The sequence below is a fragment of the Cuculus canorus genome, chromosome 11 (assembly GCF_017976375.1).
Source record: "Cuculus canorus isolate bCucCan1 chromosome 11, bCucCan1.pri, whole genome shotgun sequence".
Lineage (NCBI taxonomy): Eukaryota > Metazoa > Chordata > Aves > Cuculiformes > Cuculidae > Cuculus > Cuculus canorus.
In genome coordinates, this window is record NC_071411.1 from 3,568,086 (window position 1) to 3,589,219 (window position 21,134).

General features: G+C 49.5%; 2 protein-coding genes across 2 annotated transcripts; one reads left to right on the forward strand and one right to left on the reverse strand.

Moving 5' to 3' along the window:
• Positions 1-150: 150 nt before the first annotated feature.
• Positions 151-4,954, reverse strand: PARP3 (poly(ADP-ribose) polymerase family member 3). The gene is made up of 11 exons (XM_009569362.2): positions 4,711-4,954; positions 3,784-4,018; positions 3,486-3,611; positions 2,879-3,070; positions 2,376-2,511; positions 1,902-2,128; positions 1,608-1,754; positions 1,385-1,462; positions 955-1,132; positions 595-741; positions 151-489 (listed from the first exon to the last, which is right to left on the reverse strand). The coding sequence occupies exons 1-11, from the start codon at positions 4,914-4,916 to the stop codon at positions 320-322; spliced, it is 1,842 nt and encodes a 613-aa protein (XP_009567657.2). The 5' UTR covers positions 4,917-4,954; the 3' UTR covers positions 151-319.
• An 839-nt stretch (positions 4,955-5,793) lies between these two features.
• Positions 5,794-21,134, forward strand: RBM5 (RNA binding motif protein 5). The gene is made up of 24 exons (XM_054076219.1): positions 5,794-5,953; positions 6,096-6,567; positions 6,913-7,068; positions 9,056-9,125; positions 9,604-9,677; positions 12,010-12,093; positions 12,759-12,819; positions 12,968-13,033; positions 13,183-13,343; positions 14,389-14,486; positions 14,941-15,028; positions 15,241-15,318; positions 15,406-15,478; positions 16,019-16,104; positions 16,407-16,485; positions 16,740-16,831; positions 17,383-17,547; positions 18,013-18,159; positions 18,243-18,314; positions 18,764-18,943; positions 19,116-19,190; positions 19,670-19,767; positions 19,844-19,973; positions 20,512-21,134. Exons 1-24 carry the CDS (start codon positions 5,937-5,939, stop codon positions 20,635-20,637), a joined length of 2,748 nt encoding a protein of 915 aa, XP_053932194.1. The 5' UTR covers positions 5,794-5,936; the 3' UTR covers positions 20,638-21,134.

The window sequence follows — 21,134 nt, forward strand, 5'->3', positions numbered from 1 at the left end:
AGCTTTCACCTGAAGGCTGCCAGCACCAGGTGACCACAACAGGCTGCAGACCCTCCCCGAGCCACACACCACCATCCCTGCAGGGACCCACCACCACCCTTCCCTGCTCCACATCCACCTCGCGGGCATGGAAGATCTGGCACTACTCAATACAAGGCACAGTGTTTTTATTCACTGGCAAAGCAAGCTCTGTCCCCACACTAGCCTGTCCCTGGCCAAGCCCAAGGTGGGGTGGCCAGAGAGTCCACATCATCGTTCTCCAGGTTGGTGGGCATCACCAGCTGGTGCTGGGGCAGGTCTATGGGGCATCCAGGCACCCTCAGAAGCGGAGCTGGATGAGGTAGCGGATCCGGCACTGGCTTTCCTGGTAGATGAGGTACTCGCTTTGGGTGAAGGAGGAGTCCTTGTAAGCGGGCATGTGGATAGGCTTGCCCTGGCTCACCAGCACCTTCTTGCCATCCAACAGCAACTCCTCATCCAGCGCAGGGTCTGCATGAGAAGACATCCCATCAACACCACATCAAGCCCAAGATCTTCCCACCCCATGCCCATCCCAACCCACAGACCCCGCACTTCCTCCTGCCCCAGGCTCACCCGGCTCTGTCTGGCCACAAGCCAGAACACTGTCGTAGCCGGCGGGTGGCTGACACAGTGTGGGGTCATCGCAGGTGATGTGGTAGGGCTTGCCCAGGGCCACCTCTGACAGGAACATGATACCAACATTCTTGGATGTGCAGACCACTGCCATGAGAGAAGGAGATAGGGATGATGGCACCAGTGCTGGTGTTCCCATCTGGTTGTGCCCAGGCCACCCTGGCATACAGGGACCGGCCACCATGGCAGCCAAGGATCTTGCCATGCCCACAGCTGCCTGGCAGGGGTATGCAAAGGTAGTTGGGCTTGCACAGTCCCTGAAAGCATCTCAAGCAGCCCTGCCCATCCCACGACCCTCACCGTAGCAGGCTGACTTGCTGTTCTCAGAGGCGAAGTAGATGCCCTTGCCTACGCGCCCACCCGAGTGGGGCATGATGCGCAACCCGCTCTTCAGGATGGCTGCGACCACTGCCACATTGGTGCCATGCCAAAGCAGGCGCCGGTGCTCCAAGAGGTCATGGGCTTTGAAGCGCTCATCCTAGAGAGAAGAAGAGCTAAAGGCTGTCCACAGGGGGAGTCATGGATGCCTGGGATTGGGGGACTGCCACCCAGTCTCCCCAGTCCAACACGGATGCCAGGCAGGAGGGACAAGGGTGCAGGTATCTGATTGCCCCGGCCAGCTGGGCTGAGGTCCACCCTGGGTGGAGAAAGCCAGAGCCTCAATGCAGTCCTTTACTGCAAGCAGGGCTTCTCCACTGCAGGATGGGGATAATAATCTCCTTCTTCTCACCTCACCATCTCGGGCCACCTGCCAGATGTTGAGAATGTGGAGTTCGTGCCCGGTTTGTGTCACATAGTTTTGGATCAGCTGCCGGGGAGAGAGGCAGGAGAGCAGTGTCAATGCAGTCAGCCATCCCAGCAGTGCCCCATCCTGGGACAGCAGGGACCTTTGGGGTGCCCTCAGGCCTGGCATGGCTATTCCCCATCATGGGGCACCGTGGCACAAGTGGCACCTGGTATTCCCGGGAAGCTGGGTCCAGCAGGGAGAGCTGGCAGCAGAGCAAGGCATAATCCTGATCCAACGGGTGGGCAACTTCCTTCTCCTCCTCCTTTACCTTCTGCGCCTGCAGGCTCTGTGCCACCTCGATGTCGGCCAGCACCTGGCAGGCACAGACCAGGGACACCCTCACCACCAGTGCTGGGCATAGTGCCTGGGGGGACCAGCCTCCTGCCAGCACTTCCCTGTCCCACAGGCAGGAGCCCTCCACAGGGATGGATGACACCCGCCATGTCCCTTGGCATCTCACCAACAACATGTCCTTCTTGGCACGCAGCAGTTCAGGGGAACTGATGGGAGGTGGCCGTGCCCGCCCAAAGTTATGGGGGATGATAGTGTAGAAGCGGGAGGAGATTTCCTCCAGGTGGGCGGCTGAGGGGGGCTGCTCCTGCAGCGCTGCCTCCAGTTCCTCCAGCACCTCAAAGCCCTTTGCGATCTGCTGCTTGGTCAGCTTTCCCAGCGGCATCTTCTTCACATCTGGCTGGCAGCACAGGGCACTGCGTGAGTGAACCCACCCACTCCACTTGCCCCACACCTACTTCCAAGAACCTCCAGCATGATCACAGGCACACAAGGACACCTGACTTGGGGGGGGGGGGGGGGCACGGTCCCACCAGGTGCCAGGCTGTCAGCAGGGGCACTCTAAAATCCACCAGCACCTCCACCCTGTTCACCTCCCCACCTGCACCGCCCGACCCACTCCAGGCCACCCATGACCTCCTACCGATATTCATGGTCTGCATGGCATCACGGAACATGTCGCTGCTGAAGATGAGGGACACGAGGTCCTGCGTGGCTTTGTCCAATGTGCACGGCAGCACCCGCTGCTTGCAGGCCTTGTCCCCGTCCACATCATCCACCTGCAGAGTCCCAATATCACTGTGCCGCCTGTGAGCCTGCAGGAGGCTGCAGGGACAAGGAACCGCAGCTGCCCAGTGGGAGAGCCTGGCTCTTCAAGCAGCTGAGCCATGGGCAAGCACTGCTGGTATTTTCCACCACTGATGCCACCCAGATGCCCATGATGCTTGCTTGGGATGTCTTCCCACCCTAACCCATCAGCCCCAAATCTCTGCCCACAGGCTGTTTCAGCTCACACCCAGATCCCTTTCCCTCTTAAAACCCATTCCATGCTGCTGACCTTTTCAGATGTTCTGGTGCCCAACGAGCCTGGGTGGGATGTGGGGACCACCTCATTGTGATAATGCCTCAGCTGCCCTGCACACTTACCTTGACGATGACCTCCACCTCCTGCCCAGCCCCTGGTTGCACCTCGATGAGTGTGTACTTTCCTGGCTGGGCCACAAAGTTCTCCCTCGCTGCCCAACTGTTCTTGGTTTTCTCCCGAAACTTCTTCTCAAAGTCCTTCTTGGCAGCTTCCAGCGAGGCATAGGGCACAAGCTTGGACTGGCCCGTCTCCCCCTGGCAGTGGATAGCAGTGGTCAGGACCCCTGTCGAATCCGTGTTCCACCAGCACCATGCTGGGGGAGAAGGGGGGCTGTGAGGCAGCAAGCAGGAAGGTGCTGAGCCATTAGCACCGAGTCTGGGGGTTCTTCCAGCTTGGGGAGACCCCCCAGGACTCCTTGCTGGGGTGTTACGTTCACTGTCACCCCAGTGACAGGTGCCACGTCCCCTGGCTTGGCTGGCCCTATTGTGTGGTTACACATACTTGAAGCCCCTTCCAACAAGGGACTATAGCAGGGCCACTTGGTTGCTTGGTCTAGGACTAGGAACAAGGGATGGGGACAACCAGGTTCATCCCTGACCTTTGAGGGGTCCCAAGGCAGGATGGGGACAGCTGTGACAGGAGAGATGTGCAGTGCTGTGTTGGACTCACCACACGGCCCCAGCGGTTCCAGACACTGTAGGCACTATCATGCTCAAGGAGCTGGATGATGTAGAACTTGTTGTTGTTGGCCCCGATGTTGGTTTGATTTAGCGTGCAGTCATAGTCTTCGTAGACCTACAGTGAATGGCATAGCCTGGGCTGGTACCTGAGCAGCATTTGGGGATGGGGATGGGGGGGGATGCAGAGTTGTCCCAGCGGGGACATAGGGAGATCTGCAAGTATCCCCATCCCTCCTGCCCACGTACCCCCACCCCAACCCCACTGGATATCCTGGTCCTGCTCTTACCCGGGCTCCTGGTGCTCCGTTCAGAGGGCACAGCCCATCAATGGTGGCGGAGGGCTTCTCCTTGGGGGCAGTTTTCAGGGCTGCCAAGGTGGATCTCCAAGTGTCCTCCTCCTCTCCTCCCTTAGCTTTCTTGCTCCCACCATTTGACTGCTTCAGGGAGGACGCGTGGCGTTTGGAGGCCATGGCTGAGCCACCACCGCAGGGCCAGCACAGCCTTAATCCTTCAGCAAAGTCCCTGGGGGGAGCAGAGCAGGAGGCGAGAGATGCTGAGTCACCCTTCTGGCAAAGTCCAGCTGGGCTGTGCCTCCTTTTCCCTAAGCCTCCGTCCCACGGCCAAGCTGGAGGAGGGGATGGGACCTCTCCTCCCAAAATATCTCAGCCTTGCCACTCTCCTCGAGGTGGGAGCAGAGCTCCTCAGCACCCTCCTGCTCCCAGGGGAGCCCAAAGGGGAGACAAGCCCAATGACATGGAGCTGAGGGGGAGAACAGGGTGGGGGAGGTGGGATGGGATGACACAGCTGTTTGTGCAACAAACCCAGCTCAGAAGAGGAAGAGGAACCAGGGTCTGCTGGAGGGGTGGGGGGAACCCGGACAGCTCTGCCTGGCCCCCGCCACCCCTCACTAGGGACTCACAAGAGCTAGTCTCCCCCCAGCCTTGTGTCCCGCAGGGCATGCAGGAGAGGAAAGAATACGAAGCCCCCTCCTCCAAACCATGCATTACCTCCTTCAAACATGCAATGCCCTCCTCCAAATCCCCCCAAGCCCAGTGAAGGTGCAGTGCCTGGCAAGATGAGGGCATGGTGCTTTGCTTTGGGCATGGGGGGGGTTGCGCAGCCCCTCGTCTCCTGTGCCTTGTCCCCTCCCAGCCACCCAGGGGGTCCCAGAGACAGCAAAGGTGGCAGAAGAGCAAGCAGTGGCCATGTCTTACCTGCTTCCTCCTTCAGGCAGGTTGGACAGCCTGCCTGGAGAAGAAACTTTGTCCCTAGGCAAGAGCAATAAGTGGCCAAGGATAACAGCAAAAACAGCTGTCACGCCCTCGGGTGGCTCAGGCACCCTGTGTCTGGTCTGCCTGCCTCCCTGCCTGCCTGCCAGGGGGTTCCCGGACGAGGGGTGACCCTGCCACCCTCTGCCCATCTAATCAGCCCCCTTCCATTACGCTGTGGGACAAGCAGCCTTGAAAGAGTTAAAGCCTGTGTCATTCTGCATGTTAAATCTTTTTCCTTGGGTCCCTGCCAGACAGGCAGGGCTGAGGATCAGGCAGGGAGGAGGACCAGATGACTGACATTTAAACATGTTTTGAAGGGTTCCCAGCAACGGCTGCGGTCTCCTGGGTTTCCTGCCAAGCAAACTTGCCCTGCTATGAGGCTCATATCTCCAGGCAACCGGTGGGGATGTGCGGCATGCGCAGAAGACAGAGCTGCCCTTCCTGGAGGGGACGTGGATGCTGATATAGCCAGAGCATTGGTGGCTTTGTAGCTCCTAGGCTTGGCCATGTCACCCTGAGGCAACACCTGTGAAGGGACAGCCCCGTGTCCTCTCTTGGAAGCAGAAAAACTGATGTAGTTTTCCTGAGGCACCATCTCCCCAGAAGGGGCTGCAGGCCACGGAGGAGCCCGTGCTGAGGAGGGCAAGATGAGCAAGCAGCAAGAAGTGGCAGGAGGAGACCAAAAGCTCCCACACTGCTTTCCACCTACTGCCTCCCCAAAGGGTCAAGCAAGGACTGAGGGCAGAGGGGTGAGAACAAGGGGAGTGGAGACCGTGAGGGAGAACGGGAGGTGGTGGATGAGATTGAGCCTGGGGAACAAGAGGATTCTCCCACTTGCCGCACTACCACTCCCGGCGTGCCTTGCGACAGGGCCTACCTCCCCACGCGCGCCACACTACAACTCCCGGCGTGCCTTGCGGCGGAGAGGCGGTTTTCAACGGCGCCGCACTACAACTCCTGGCGTGCTTCTCGGGTGGCACAGCCCTTTGCGCATGCGCAACGCCTGGAAGCTTCCAGGCGGCGGGCGTGGGGGCTGCTGGGTAGAAGACGTCCAGTCACCTCGGCGCCATTTTGTGGAGAGGGAGTGAGGGGGCTGCGCGGTTGTGCTCGGCGGCCCGTGGTGGCGGTTCTAGTGCTGCGCTCGCTGCTTGCGGATCGCGGACGGCGTCATGGGCTCGGACAAGCGGTGAGAGAGGGCGGGAGGGCGAGGGGACGGCCAGAAGGGAGGGAGGAAGAAAGAAGGGAAAAGGGGAGGGGGCCATGGGGGGGAGGGCGATGGAGGGGGGTGTCTCTTCTCGTCCTGAGCCTTGCCGCTTGTCCCCCTGCAGCGTGAGCAGGACGGAGCGGAGCGGGCGCTACGGTTCCATCGTGGAAAGAGAGGACCGTGAGGAGCGGGAGCCCCGCAGCCGGCGCAGGGACTCGGACTACAAGAGATCCAGCGAAGAGCGCCGCGGGGACCGCTACGATGACTACCGCGACTACGACAGCCGCGACTACGATAGCCGCGACAGCCGAGACTGCAGGGACTACGATAGCCGTGACTACGACAGCCGAGACTGCAGGGACTACGACAGCCGCGATAGCCGAGACTGCAGGGACTACGACAGCCGCGACAGCAGGGACTGCAGGGACTACGACAGCCGGGATTGCCGTGACTACGACAGCCGAGACAGCCGAGACTACGATTGCCGAGACTACGACAGCCGGGATTGCCGAGACTACGATAGTCGCGATAGCCGTGACTACGATAGCCGCGACTATGACAGAGACTACGATAGCCGCGACTACGATAGCCCTGAGGTGAGTCGGAGGGAGCGATGGCCGCAACTGGCCGCTCTTGGGGGAGGTAAGGGGCTCGGGTGGGCGCTGGTGGCCTGGCCGCAGCCCGGGGTCGCGGGGCGAGCCCTCCTGGGACTGAGGAGCCCCGTCTCCGCGTAAGAAACTCGGTTCTCGCTTTGGCGTACCGGGGCTTTGAGATGCTTGAGGCTGTCAGGATCAAATCTGGGCAAGATGCTGATGTGGGGGCGTTGGCTTTTTTTGGGTTGGGTTTTTTTTTTTCTTTTCCCGTTATGCTCTGTTTTTATGGCAATATGGGGGCAAGCTGTTAGAAACTGCGGGGGTTAATTCTGGGCACTGGCTTCTCAGAGGGAGCGGGAGCGCAGGAACAGTGACAAATCAGAAGATGGCTACCATTCCGATGGCGACTACGGAGAGCACGACTACAGGAACGACATTAACGATGAGAAAGAAAGCAAAACCATCATGTTACGTGGCCTTCCTATCACGGTTACAGAGAACGATGTAAGTAGCCGGGAGGAGGCTTTGTTTTCTTGCACCCAAGGAAATGTACGGCTCTCTCGGCAGGTTTGTGTCGTAGTGGCTGCTGCCATTTTGTGCAAAGCTGCATCATGGTGGCCCCATGGTGTGTTGCTTGGACTGCCATTTTGAATTCTAAAAGGATTTAAACTGTCACTGTTAAGTAACAGAGGTCAGTTGAATGTTAACCAGTTTCTTCCAAGCAGAACAATCTGTGAATAGTCTTCTTTGTGAATGTTTGGGTGTTTTCCCACGGGGTAGATTGTAAACTACCTGCTTTTCTCTGCTTTTCCATTTAGGAGGGAAGAGGCAGATTTTTTTTCTTCTCCTCCTGCCACCCTTAGGAGAGGGGGGGGGGAAATGGAGACAGAGAGGGGGTATTTAATTGAATTTTTCCGGTTCTTTATGGAGGCCAGAAGCTCTGACTGGTGGGGTTACACCCCCGAGCTCTCCAGCTGAGTACAGCCCTGCACAGAGCCGCTTTGTGTGGGTACAGCTGTGGGAACCATAAAATGGCTGCCGAGGAGCTGACGGAGCGAGTGCAAATGAGCTTGCTACGTGGTTATCTGACTTTTTTTCATAGAAGGATTCTCAAGGTGATCGTTTTGGCTTTCATTTCTCACTTTTTTTTTTTTTCTTCCATGCTGAATTATTTTGATGGCTGCAGTACAAGCCTGCAGCTGTTACTTGAGAGGGGGGTGAGAACTCTGCAAAAGCTGAGCTATTCCAGTTTGTTTTCAGGCAGGCTCCACCTCTGCCTCAGATCTTTGTGCTGCAGTTGCTAACAAAGAATACTTTTGCACCGTTTCTGAAATGAAGGGCTTTTTTTGCTTTGTTTTTCTTGATTAGTCAGTACCTTCCGAATATTGAGCATTCTTTTAACCATTGTGTGCCGGTCTGATGTTTTCATAAGAGCTTGACAAAGTGGAGGCTCCTGCATCTGAATGAGACAACCCAGTCACACAGCGTTTCAGAACGGTTCTTGTTTCTGAGGCGTTACTGTAGCTCTATAGCTGATAACTCTAGGATGATTTATGTGAAACTTTAGTTCTGGACTCATTTTTGGAATGTGGATGATGCATCTTGGAACTATAAGTTGTCGTCTTAAGTTAACATGACTTCTGATTGTCTTTTCAGCATCTTTCATCTTTTTCCACTTTTTTTTGTGGAATAAAGCTATGTGTACTGAAGAGATCAGTGCCAGTCAGCGTGTAAACAGGCAGCTTTAGATAAGTTTTGAGTCTGCTCAGCAGCCCTGTTGTATGTAATGTAGTTTGAGTTCTGGAAGAGCTGCTAAAAACCTCCTTTTATCTTCTGTTCTGACATGAAAAAACTCATTAACGTTTCTTCTTCCAATATGTGTATCTGCAGTAGGTTATGTAGCCTGTGCCACAACTAAAACCAGCTTTGTTATGGCTGAAGAACCGCCATCTCTTCTGCTTGTTCTTTGAAGATAGGTTTTTCATAAACCTATTTTATCCTCTGAAAAACAGGAGGGGAACCGTTAGAGGATTCTGAGAGCTGTAACAAGAGGCTTAAGAATGCGTACGTCATGGTACCTGCAGTATAGTGTTCTTGCTTTTCTTTGCTAGGAGCTGGGATATTTAGATGTGCAAGGAGAAGGATGCTAGCAGTGTTCTTCAAAAATACTTCAGAGCGAGTACAATGTTTGCCAAATCCCACACAAATAACCATGCAACACAAGATTGTAGTGATAAAGATTCTGGAGAGTTCCGTTGTCTAAGTGAAGACTAGAGTTGTTTCAGTGTAGCAAAGATCTGTGTGGATTCTGTGGTGCTCATTGGTCTCCTGCGAGGTTCTTCCAAAATACTTTCTTTTCTCAGAGATAATGTTGAGAATGTTTTGGTTTTGTGTGCCTCTTGCAGGGCCTGTAAGGTAGGTTGCCTCTGTGACTGTCATAGCTGCCTGCCAAGACATGAAAACTTAACTGTCTGATTAATATCTTGCACAGATCCGGGAGCTTATTGAGTCCTTTGAAGGCCCTCAGCCTGCAGACGTGAGGCTGATGAAGAGAAAGACAGGTGAGAGCTCTTAATCCAGTCTTTGACATCGCCTTCCTCTTCCCCAGCCCAAAAGAGTATCCAGAATTGTCCCCAAACTGCAAGCACGTGCAATAAAAAAAAATAAAAGGTTTGCCATGGCTAAGGAATGTGGCTTTTTGGAAGACTGTTAGATAGCTGGTCAAGATGTTAAAAGAAGTCTGTCTACAGGGGTTTTTGTTAACAGGTATTGGTAAGTAATAGTAGTATAAACCTGTTTAATAGTATGTAGTCTGTTGCATGGTTACCTTTAAACGTGGATTCAAATGGAGTGAAATGTAGCCAGTTAAGGGAGCTTGGTTCCTTGCCATGGCAAAATATCGAGCAGATCCCAGCAGTTGACGTCGCATTTGTAAAGCTGCTTTGTCATGAAGTAATGAAGCAGTTGGAGAGAGATTCGCCTGTTTTAAAGGAACTGACTAACACAAGTATCCCGTCTATATCTGAATGCTGTCTCTAGGTGTAAGCCGTGGTTTCGCCTTCGTGGAGTTTTATCACTTTCAAGATGCTACCAGCTGGATGGAAGCCAATCAGGTTGCTTCACTCACCAAGTCTAGATATTCCTGAAAATGGAACAAGTCTGTACAGTTTAAAAAAAAAAAAAAAGGAAAAAAAAAAGGTGGAAGGAGTGGTTTGTTCCGTAACACTGATTTCAAAGAATAAAAGCTTTGTATATATTAAAACTTGCAACAGCAGGACAAAATACCAAGTAATATTAGGAAAGGAAAATCAGCTGGTTTGAGCACTCTGTGGTGAAATGTGCCATTGTTTAAAATTGGTTGGTTTCGGTTTCTCTTATGAATGTTTAGCAACTAGTCCTTAAAAAAAAAAAAATCTTATTTCCACTTGATGTTTCCTTCTCTGTGGCCAGAGAAAACACCAAATGTCTGTGTTCCGTTGGTTTTAATCCTGAAAGAGAAGTGCCAGTTCATGGCAGTAGTGTGTTCCCCCGGTTAAAGAGGGAGAACTGGCTCTTCCAAAGGAAAAGCACGTGTATTTCAGCTGAGTTTGGTAGTCATATATATTGCACTGTGTATTTTGGCTTTTTTTTTTTGAGTATGATTTGATGAGGAGCCAAAACACGGTGAGAGTCCTTCAGTTTCTTTTCCAGAGATATTTGTGCTGCAAACAAGTTTCACTGACTTTTGCTCCTTTTTGAATATTGCTCATCTGTTTTAACGACAGAACTTAAAAATACTGTTGAAGTGAGCAAAGTGCATTAAGGCACTTATTTTGCAGCTGAGAATTTTAAGTGAGTATCTGATGATGGGCAACACGAGGAACGGTGTTCTGCTCTGTTCAATTTATGCTAAGGAAATGGCACTGTAATGGATTTGTAGGCCGATAGTTCTGGTTCCAGCAGATGGATGTTGTTGGGTGCCTCGTGCTGGAATAGAGTTTCACGAGTACCATAAGTGATTTTCCCAACCAGAGAGCAGTTGTTTTCGTGATGTGCTGCTCAGTAGGGTTGCAGATGCAGTAGGAAGATTTATATCAATAAATTAATACTGAGCGCATTTTCATGAAGAAATGAAATCGTTTTAATATATACAAAGCTGTACTGATGCATAATTTATTGAAACATATTCAAATTCACTCCAGTAACCAGCCACCCTAGTAGCAGGGAAACCATAGAATCTCCCCAGCAGCCCGGTTGCTGACTGTTAGATGAAAAGAATCATGTATTGCAACTGTGCCAGCAGCTTTGTTTCTATGTGTGCATATCCAGTGGGTGCTGGGCCCTCCAACCCTCCCTCCTGCCGGTAGGAGAAATGGCTTTGCCCTGTTTAGTTGTGCAGAATGTGAGAACCTTGTTCATGCTACATGCTAGATCTGTGTCAGACCCTGTTACCAGAAAAGCCACTGGTCCTGGCACTTCTGTGGTACCTCTGCAGAAAGCCAATCTGCTATAAAAGTAGTTCTTCTGTTAAAATGCCTGGGGTTTGGCCTCTTAATACGCACTTTCCCAGGCGCACTTCCACCTGTTTGATTAAAATAGGTTGATGGCCATGAAAGGGCATTCTGCAAACCCACGCTTGGCGAAGTGTGAGGCTGAGAGTCAAGGCTTCTTAAATAGGTGTAAATTTCTAACTCCTCTAAAGTCAGAGTGGGAGGACGTGCTGAAAGCATTATGAACTTTTCCTACCTCTGGAGAAGCTTCACTTGCAGTCTAAGTTACTCATTTTGGAGAGCTCCTGCCTGAATGAAGAACATGAACCTCTCGTGCAGGCTTCCAATTGAACTGATGTATTAGTCAAAGGAAACCACTCACAAAATGAGTTGCATTTCAGTTGATGGCACTTGTAATCCAGCCTCCAAGAAGTCTGAGCAGGGTCCCTTTGGGAGAAATTACTGTATTTTCAAAGGGACACTTGTGAAGAAAATGCTTGGAAAAGTTATCCCAAATGTGATTGTTAAAGGTCTGGGGTATTTGGAGTAGGGGAAGAAGTGAAGCAGTCACCTAAGGACATGTTTAAAAAGCAGCTCAGTGCTACCAGAAGTGAATAGTAATGTGGGGGCAAAGAGACTTGTAAAACTGTGTTAATCCTGAATGCAGCAGGTTAGGACTTTTTTGTCTCCTTCGAGACACTTCCTGGTTCCATGTCAGCGTTTAGTGTTTGGCAGCTTTTTCAACATTCCCTGATTCCGTTTATCTTTGCTCCACATCCCATTCTTTTACTGCCCTCGTCCTCCTCTCTGCAGGATTGGATGGGCAGGGTGTAGGTGGCGGTGGTTGTCCTCCACGTCCTCCCCACATGTTGTCCATTTAATTCAGGAGCACTGATTCCTCCGAAGGGTGCTCTGCCATGGGAAAATGAACATGTGTGCCTCGATACAGGAATAATTGAAACCACTTTTTTTGCAGAAAAAGCTGGTGATTCAAGGGAAGCAGATTGCAATGCACTACAGCAACCCCAGGCCTAAATTTGAAGACTGGCTCTGCAACAAGGTATAATGAGTGTTTTTATCAGAGGGAGTTTGTATTTGCTTTAGCACTCTTTACCAGCTCAGAGTTTTGAACGAAGTGATAAATCATTCACACCCACTCCAACTGTTGGTCTGTATGACATCATTGGAATAGGAAAATGCAGGAACGAAGAGGTTTTGTAGCTCTGGAGACAAAGTAGACAGAGTGGTAGAGATATTGCCCCAGAAGACAGAGATTGGGCAGTGAGCTGCACCAGAACATGAAGTTATTGAGCTGTATGCTCCTGTTGATCTTCCTCCAAAGCGAAGGTGATTTGGTAAGATGAAGACTGGGCTGTTTGTCAGGCTATGACTACACTTTTTCCCCACAATGGTAACTCGTTTCCAAGCCTCTGTTTCATTTTAACATGGTGCTTTTTAAAGTAAAGTGCCTGGGATTGTAGATTGTAGCCTGCACAGTTAAAAAGAACTGAATAATTCAGGAGAACTAGGAAGAAGGTAGCTGGGATGTTCTGAAAAGCAGTTGCGATGCCTACACAGGTGGCTTTTGCTCTTCTCCATTATTCTGGTGTGTTTAGCTTTGTTGTGGTACTTTGTATGAAAGTCTTTGTTTTCACTCTTGGACAGCAAATGCCAGAGTGGTTACTAAGGACCCAAGTTTTTACTAGGCCTTTCTTTTCTTTACAGTGCTGCCTTTACAACTTCAGGAGGAGGCTAAAATGCTTCCGCTGTGGAGCAGATAAATTCGGTATGTTACATTGATCTCTTTGGCTGCACTTGATTTTGTGGGAGAGTGTAGGAAACAAAGTTCACTGTGGGTCCTAGGCTGGCATGCAAAATGGGGTTTGACCGAGCGAGCCATGTTGTGACTAAAATATTTTACTTCTTCTATGAAGATTCGGAACAGGAGGTGCCACCTGGAGCAGCAGAGGCCGTTCAGTCGGTGGATTATTACTGTGATAGTAAGTTATCTTTGCCTTTTTGTAGATTGTGAAATATAAACACAGATACTAAAATCTTTCCTGTATCTCACACTGCCCTCTGAAGAACTTGAAGTACTTTGGAAAGCTATTACATACACAGCTAATCTCATTCTTTGTTTTCTCCTCAGCCATCATTCTCCGAAACATTGCTCCTCACACTGTAGTGGAATCCATCATGACTGCCTTGTCTCCGTATGCATCTCTGGCAGTCAATAACATTCGTCTTATCAAAGACAAGCAGACTCAGCAGAATAGAGGCTTTGCGTTTGTGCAGCTGTCTTCTGCCATGGTGAGCGCCTTACTGATGCGTTGGAGAGAAACAGCTTGTTAACATGCTTCTGTAGATGAAGCATTTCGAACCTTTGAGCTGTCCTGAAGAACTGCCCAAGTTCACCAAGGGTTCATTGACATTCAGTGTGTCTGAGCCCTTCATCATTGGCTGCAGTTTGGAAAGAAGGTGGTGGGATGTTGAGCACATTGGAAGGCTGTTTTTGTAGCAGAGTGCCCTTCTGGATTGAAGGCTCATTTTGTGCTAGATCACAAAAATAGTGATCTGGGATTGTATTTAATTTACAAAGATTAAGATTGGGGGTATATAATGTGAGAGAAGGTGCATGGATTTGGGCTGCTTCCAGCTCGAGAGGGGAGATCTTCATTCAGCATCCATTGGGAGGGTAGAGGGATAGCAGAGATGAATTCTTGAGGGTACACAGGGGTAGGACAGGAGGCAATAACCATAAATTGAAACTTGGGAGATGGCAGTGAGGTAGAAGGAAAACATTTTAACTATGAGGGAGGTTAATATATATACTGGCATGGGGTCCCTGAACTGTGTTACTGGAGGTATTTAAAATGTGTAGGTATGCCACTTGGGGGCATTGTTTAGTGGTAGACTTGGCAGTGTTAAGTTTATGGTTGGATTCAATGATCTTAAAAGTTTTTTCCAACCTAAATGATGCTATAAACCACACTTGATCAGCAGCATGATCTGTTTGGACCTGCTTTAGGTCGAGCAGAACAGTTTTTGGATGAAAATGGGTGCACGATCTCAATCTCTGCTGTCCTCCCTCTTGGAGTAATTTGGACAAACATTTACTTTATAAAGCTTAGATTTTAGAACATGTTCAGTATTTAGTGACTCAGGGAAACCTGCACTGTTTGCGCGTGGGGCATGATCAGTCCCATTGGGCTCTTCTATGTGTGTATAGTATGAGGAGATGGAGGTTCTACAGCTGTAGCTGCTTTCAGTGGCTGCATGTGAAAAGATGGAGCTTTGGGAACTTGTGGATCCTCCTCAGTAACCTGCCTTTTGTAATGAGTATTTCTTATTGTAGGATGCATCTCAACTGCTGCAGATTTTACAAAGTCTTCAACCACCATTAAAAATTGATGGCAAAACAATTGGTGTTGACTTTGCAAAGAGTGCCAGAAAGTGAGTTGCGAGAGCAGTTTTATTTTTTTTTATTCCTAACTCATTTGTATTTGAGATTTTTTGTTGTCACACAGGCTTTTATTAAGACTACTGTCACTCTGAAGCTTTGCATCCCTTGTCTTGTATTGCATGCATCCCACTCTTCACTGTGTGTGAGGAGAGTGAAAGCAGTGTTTCTGCTATCTGTTTCCAGTGCTCTAAAGATAACATCGTAAGTGCTTGCATACACAGCAGGGTTGTTTCCTTGGAGACCTGGTGACTTGGTATTGACTGTACAACAAAGAACCTAAAGTTCCTTTGCTTGCCAAGCAGTGCTTTGGCTCGTTTATTACTATCAGAATGCTTTACAAGTGCCAAGAAATCCATGCGTAAGGACGGTTTCTTCCCTCTTGCATAGGGAAACACTTGAGAAATAAGCAATATTTACTCAGAAGTGTAATTTCTATGATTACAGAGACTTGCTTCTCCCAGACGGTAACAGAGTCAGCGCCTTCTCAGTGGCAAGTACAGCTATTGCTGCAGCCCAGTGGTCATCCACTCAGGTACGATTTGGAGGCTCTTGCTCGTAGTCCTGCATTCCTGAAGTGAAAATGTAGTGCATATGATTTCACTGCTGCCCTCTTACGTGGTTGAACTGACCAAAGCTGCCATGATGGATCTGCTCTATCAGTTGCGCTGGAGCCTAAGCAGTATTGAAATTCTTAAATGCAGTAACATATCTATCCCTTACAAAAATTACCTGCTTGAATTTCAGCCGCAGACTGGAGAAGGCAGCAGCCTTGACTACAGCTACCTCCAGTCGGGACAGGATGGCTACACACAATATGCTCAGGTTAGTAGCGGCAGTTGTGCTCTAATGAGTAGGTGATTATAGTTTGGACATTATTCATCTTGCATTGTCATTCATTTCCCTTCACAGTACTCCCAGGATTATCAGCAGTACTACCAAAATCAAGGAGGAGTGCTGGACACAGACACAGCTACCATATCAGGTAGTACTTCCGACATCTGAGGGACGTTATTACTTGTAATGATAATTCTGCAATAGTGGGTTTTTCTACCTTAGCCTCTATGTTAGTTTACTGGATAAAGGGAGAGACTTGGCTCATTTTGCCCTCAGGATGTTTGAATGAGTATGTGTTATTAGAGGCATTGTAATGTATCACATCCATTCAAGAGGGGCCTCTAGTCTTGCAAGATGAGAGAGCAGCCTCTGTTTCAGACTGTTGACAAAGCCTTGAACTCAGGAGAACTGTGTAAGCAGCTCTAGATAAATCTTTATTGCTAGCAGCTGTCAGAGGCCAGGATATTCTGCCTTGGGAGCAGAATATTTCCTCCTGAAAAGGAAACTATTCCTTGTCTGGGTAGAAAATAACCACTGTGTATCTGTCTCCTTTTGAACATCTATTGCCTTGTTTGGCTGCTGGAGCTGGATTTAGGAGCTGAAGCTGTAAACAAAGTAATTTTAGCTCTGTGATGAAGTACTGTTTTACAGATTAGTTGGCTTATGTGTTATTGCTTTCTATTGGCAGGAGCTCCAGTCACTACCACCACAGCTGCAGTTGTGTCCCAGAGTCCTCAGTTATATAATCAACAGACAAACTCACCTGACTCTACGGTAATTGCTGCACTAATTACTCCTTGCTTTCAATGCCAGTGTTACGTGGGATATTGGGCTTAGCTGTGGCCTTTGCTTTTTGAAGTGGGTGGTACAGCAAAGCTTCTGAGTGTCCATGGGTTATTCACAGCACGTGTATTCATAAGTCATCAGCCATTCCTTGTCAGTGATAGTGTGTTAATTGAGTTCGTGAAGAGGAGCTAGTTCTACGTTGGTGTGTGCTTTGGCTCACTGTCCTGGATTTCTTGCACCTTGGTGACAGATTTTCTAATTGAGGTTCGTGATTTGGGGTTTTTTTTCAGACGCAATCAACAACATCTACCACTAACACTCAGGCACAGACAGCTCCTCCGACTGGCGTAGTCCCTGGAACCAAGTATGGTAAGTGGTGGGGAGTTACTCTTGGGAACAGGTATCTGTCACTGTATAAAGAGACTTGGCTGTGACGGAGTGCTCTATCACCGTATGTGAGTGGTGAAGGTGTTCCTGGAGAGTGCATTCTGCATGGGTGATGAAGAGCCCTTTACAGGCACGTCTGCTGTCACGGCTGCTAATAATGATGGAATTTTACCTGACATGTAGAACGATGCCTGTCTTAATTCGACTGGAACGACCACACTTTAATTTTTTTACAGCTGTCCCTGACACTTCCACCTACCAATACGATGAATCTTCAGGCTATTATTATGATCCTGTAACAGGGCTCTACTATGATCCTAATTCCCAGGTAAACACAAGCTCTTCCCACCTGTCTTAACTGTTAAGGTCTGTTAGTTTCCCGTCTCATCATATGAGTGCAAGCAACTTTGAGTTGCACGAAATACAGTGTAGCAGATAGCTCTCGGCAGTGTCAGGACCTTAGGGCTAGGTCTTGACTTCCCTGTGGTGTAGCCCTTTGTTTCTCTCTATTTTCCTTAATTTTCCTCACAGTTTGGCCCATGTAGGATTGGCACTTGTCACAGACACTGTAATAGAGCTATTTCATTGTGGAGTGCCCAGCAAAGAGCACCCAGCTCTGGACTCTGGTGGGTCGTCTTTTGGGAGAGGCAAAAGGTTCTCCATAGTGATGCTGGGCAGAATGCCTGTGTTTAGGGACAGAGGTTTTGGCCACTTCATACCTTTTGATTTCTTTGTGGGGTCTGCAGAACTTGTTTGAACTCTGCAAAATACCTTCCCATTTGATGTGGTAGTCTAAATCGGATGGCTTGCTTGGGTCTCCCTCAGATGCTGAGCTGGTGTGAGGTGTTTTAACTGTTTGATTCTCTTTTTCCCCGGCAGTATTACTACAATGCCTTAACCCAGCAGTATCTTTACTGGGATGGTGAAAAGGAGACCTACATGCCTGCTGCGGAAGGCGTTACATACCAACAAACGGCTACCACAACCACCACCAAAGAAGTGAAGGAGAAGAAAGAGAAGCCTAAGAGTAAAACAGCTCAACAGGTAAATGACAAAATGGAACCCTAGCTGGGCTACAGTCTTCTGTGGAATGGGATAATAGTTCTCCTCTTCCGTGACAAAGGAGATCCTAAGTTACTTGGTGGGGTGCATGTCTGCAATTTGCAGGCATTCTAGAGGGCTGAGGAGAGGTGGAGTTGGCAAGGTTTCAGTGCAGAAATAAGCTCTGCATAGGAGGAACATGTGGAATCATGCCAGGATCAGTGGGAGTATAACGGAGCTGTCACTTAAGAGGATTAGATTGATAAGAAGGGGGTTAATACAGTAAAACAAGCAAGCTGCGGTATCTTTGAACAGTGTATACAGAGAAACAGCTGCACTACATCCAGTGTCCTGTGATGTAAAAATAAAAGGTGGTGGGTTGATTTGTTCTGGAAACCATATGCAAGATTGAATCTGTGTTATAGGAGATGGATAGTTAAGGGGAGCTAACCACTGCCTGCATTTCAGATTGCTAAAGACATGGAGCGCTGGGCAAAGAGCTTGAACAAGCAGAAAGAAAACTTCAAGAATAGCTTCCAGCCGCTGAGCACTAGGGAGGAGGAGCGGAAAGAATCGGCAGCTGCAGATGCGGGCTTTGCCCTCTTTGAGAAAAAGGTGAAGGTGCTGGCAGTAGCACACAACTGTGTGTGGTGGTGTGGCAGACAGCTTGGTGCTCATGGCTTTCTTGTCTTGTGCAGGGAGCTCTTTCTGAGAGACAGCAGATCTTGCCAGAGGTGCTGAAAAACGGGGACGATGACAATCCACTCAAGGTGAGTACAAAATACTTGACAGAGCTATTCCTAAAGCTTACTGGTAAAACACTTCAGAGAAGGTGTAGCAGATGCTACTTTCCAACCTGGATTTCCATGGCATCACTTGTAAAACAGTGTGGTGGTTACAGTGGTCTGATGCAAGCACAGTAGACTGAGTGACTTAAGGTACACTGAGAGGAGCTGTGATTTCTAGCCTTGAGCCCAGTTGAGGTTTTGAGGTTTCTAAAAACTCTATTCAAATTACTCCTTGGCTAGTGGGAGCTTCGTCTTGTGGCCAGTGTGTAGCATGTGGTTCTTTTGAGTTGCATTTCATCTTTAGTAATGAGAGAGTGGTGCCATTCTCGTGCAGTGAACACGTCTACGGCCTGTGTTCTCTTTCTGGACTCTCCTCTGAGCTGTGGTGATGCTGTTGCACTCCTTTAACTTAACACGTTCCTCCTTTCCAGCGGGGCCTGGTGGCTGCCTACAGTGGTGACAGTGATAATGACGAGGACTTACTGGAAAGAATGGAGAATGAGGAAGAGAAGCTGACTGACTGGAAGAAGATGGCTTGTCTGCTATGTAGGAGGCAATTCCCAAACAAAGATGCTCTCATTCGGCACCAACAGCTGTCCGACTTGCACAAGGTATTGATTGCTATAATTCACTGTGTAAACAAAGCAATGGCTCATGTTGCTCTTGGGAAAAACATTCCTCTTAAAGTTGCAGATGGATTGTTGCTCTCTCAGAAGTCGGCTGCTTATTTAAATTAGGACTGTCCTGTATTTCATGTTCTCACAGCAGTGTCTTCTGTTTCAGCAAAACATGGATATCTACAGGAGGTCAAAGCTTTCAGAGCAGGAACTTGAAGCCCTGGAGCTTCGTGAGAGAGAGGTCAGTGTTGAGATGAGCAGATGAGTAGCTAATGGAAAACCTGCACAGATGCTGTGCTGAGCTTTCCTTATCCTGCCACACGTCACTTGAGATTATCCTTGTAAGCCAGCCCCTTCTTGGGTCAAGGTTCAGAGCAGTCCTATTACACAGAGAGCTAAGTGTCCCATGTCCCACAGCTACTCCTTAAACAGGGAAGAGTCCTTCCAGCTCTGGGCTACCAGGCTGGGACCAGAAATCTTTGTGTGGCAACCACAGCTAATCCAGCTGGTGTTGGAACTGGCTTTTCCTACTCCAGAGCAGGTTCTGAAGTGCTCCAAGGGCTTGTGTTTCAGGCTTTCTTTTCTGCAGTGTTGGTCAAGCCATGTTTTAGCAGGCTGCAGTGGGCAGCTTGCTATAACAGCGGGCATTTAGCTAGCTTCCATAACTCAAAGATGAAAAAGCATCTTTGAATCAGTACTAAGTCTGGTTACCTCATGCAGATGAAATACAGAGACAGAGCAGCAGAGAGGAGGGAGAAGTACGGCATCCCAGAGCCTCCGGAGCCAAAGCGCAAGAAGGTCTATGACGCTGGCACAGTGTATGTATCCAAAAGCTCCTCACCAGTCACTTCAGTGCACCATGAACAGTTTGGCTAACTCATCTTCTTCCTGCAGTAATTACGAGCAGCCCACCAAAGATGGCCTTGACAACAGTAACATAGGCAACAAGATGCTGCAGGCCATGGGCTGGAGGGAAGGCTCCGGCTTGGGAAGAAAGTGCCAGGGCATCACAGCACCCATTGAGGTGAGCAGAAGTGGATGCTTCCTTGAGGTTTAGTGCCTTTTTCTTATGCAGTAGCACTCGCTACTGAAGATCTCCTGTGGAAGAAGCAAAGCTGCCTCTTCACGTTAACTCCTGCTCTTGTTGGTCCCATTGGACACTAAAGCTGGGGCTGAGGGGGGACTCGGGCAGGCAGCGCTGTGCTTTTAAATCCACTTATCAGGCCCTGTGGTAGCAGGCCTGCACTAGAGTTGTGTACCCCAGCACCGCTCAGAGCAGGCTGCCCTCTAGCTCGCTCTTGGCTCTCCTGGGTTTGTCTCTGGTTTGGGTTACGCTGTTACAAACTATCCCGCGCAGTTCCATCACAGCTGTTGTTGAAGTGAGGCTGGAGCAGTGTGAAGCCAGCCAGCGTGGGATATTGCGTGCAGTCTGATCTCTTAGTGTCAGCATGTGAGATACCTGGGGATCCAGCTGCCTGGAATGAGGGGTATTTCGGTGGTGTCCTGTGTGGTGGTGCGGCTTCTCAATGCAGAGCTCAAAGCCTGTTTCTGTTCCTTTGCAGGCCCAAGTACGAATGAGAGGAGCTGGGTTGGGAGCCAAGGGCAGTTCCTATGGTGTCTCCACTGCAGATTCATACAAGGATGCGGTGCGGAAAGCCATGTTCGCTCGCTTCACAGAGATGGAGTAATGCGCTCTGGTCTGCAAAGCATTTCTTAGCCAGAACTGACTGTTAAACTTTGTAGCCGTGGTGGCCTGGCTGTATTCTGGTTATGGTTTCGAGTTGACCATTTCATTCCCTTGGACTTCTTTTCCTCTCGGCATATAACACTTCCATGAGCAGATTGTCCGAACTGCCCCAACTTCATGCTGGAGAGCTCCTGGTTAGACCAAAGGGGATGCTGATCTTTATATGATCCTGTACATACTGTAATGTATTTTGTGTTCAGAGCGTATTGTCCTGATGCCGCTCCTGCCCTCCCAAGCAAGAGCAGGACCTATTCGCTGTGGTTTCACACCGTCTTCGCTCTGCTTTTGTTGTATTGTCTTGTCTGGTTTGGTTTTTTTTTTTTGAGGACTTTCCTGTACATTTTGTATGATACATCTTTGTATAGACTTTTTGAAGACTTTGATTCTAGTTGCCAGTTTGGCTCATTTCCAAAAGAAATACATCCAAAACTGATACTA

What these genes read in the sequence shown, in the direction of transcription:
- RBM5 (XM_054076219.1), top strand. An exon ending in GGTGGATTATTACTGTGATA is followed by an intron (nt 13,034 to 13,182) that starts GTAAGTTATCTT and finishes TTTTCTCCTCAG; the next exon opens with CCATCATTCTCCGAAACATT. An exon ending in TTGCCCTCTTTGAGAAAAAG is followed by an intron (nt 18,160 to 18,242) that starts GTGAAGGTGCTG and finishes TGTCTTGTGCAG; the next exon opens with GGAGCTCTTTCTGAGAGACA.
- PARP3 (XM_009569362.2), bottom strand. Translation starts at nt 4,916, where the DNA reads ATGGGCAGAGGGTGGCAGGGTCACCCCTCGTCCGGGAACCCCCTGGCA. An exon ending in ACGGAGCACCAGGAGCCCGG is followed by an intron (nt 3,612 to 3,783) that starts GTAAGAGCAGGA and finishes CATTCACTGTAG; the next exon opens with GTCTACGAAGACTATGACTG. An exon ending in AGGTGGAGGTCATCGTCAAG is followed by an intron (nt 2,512 to 2,878) that starts GTAAGTGTGCAG and finishes GGGACTCTGCAG; the next exon opens with GTGGATGATGTGGACGGGGA.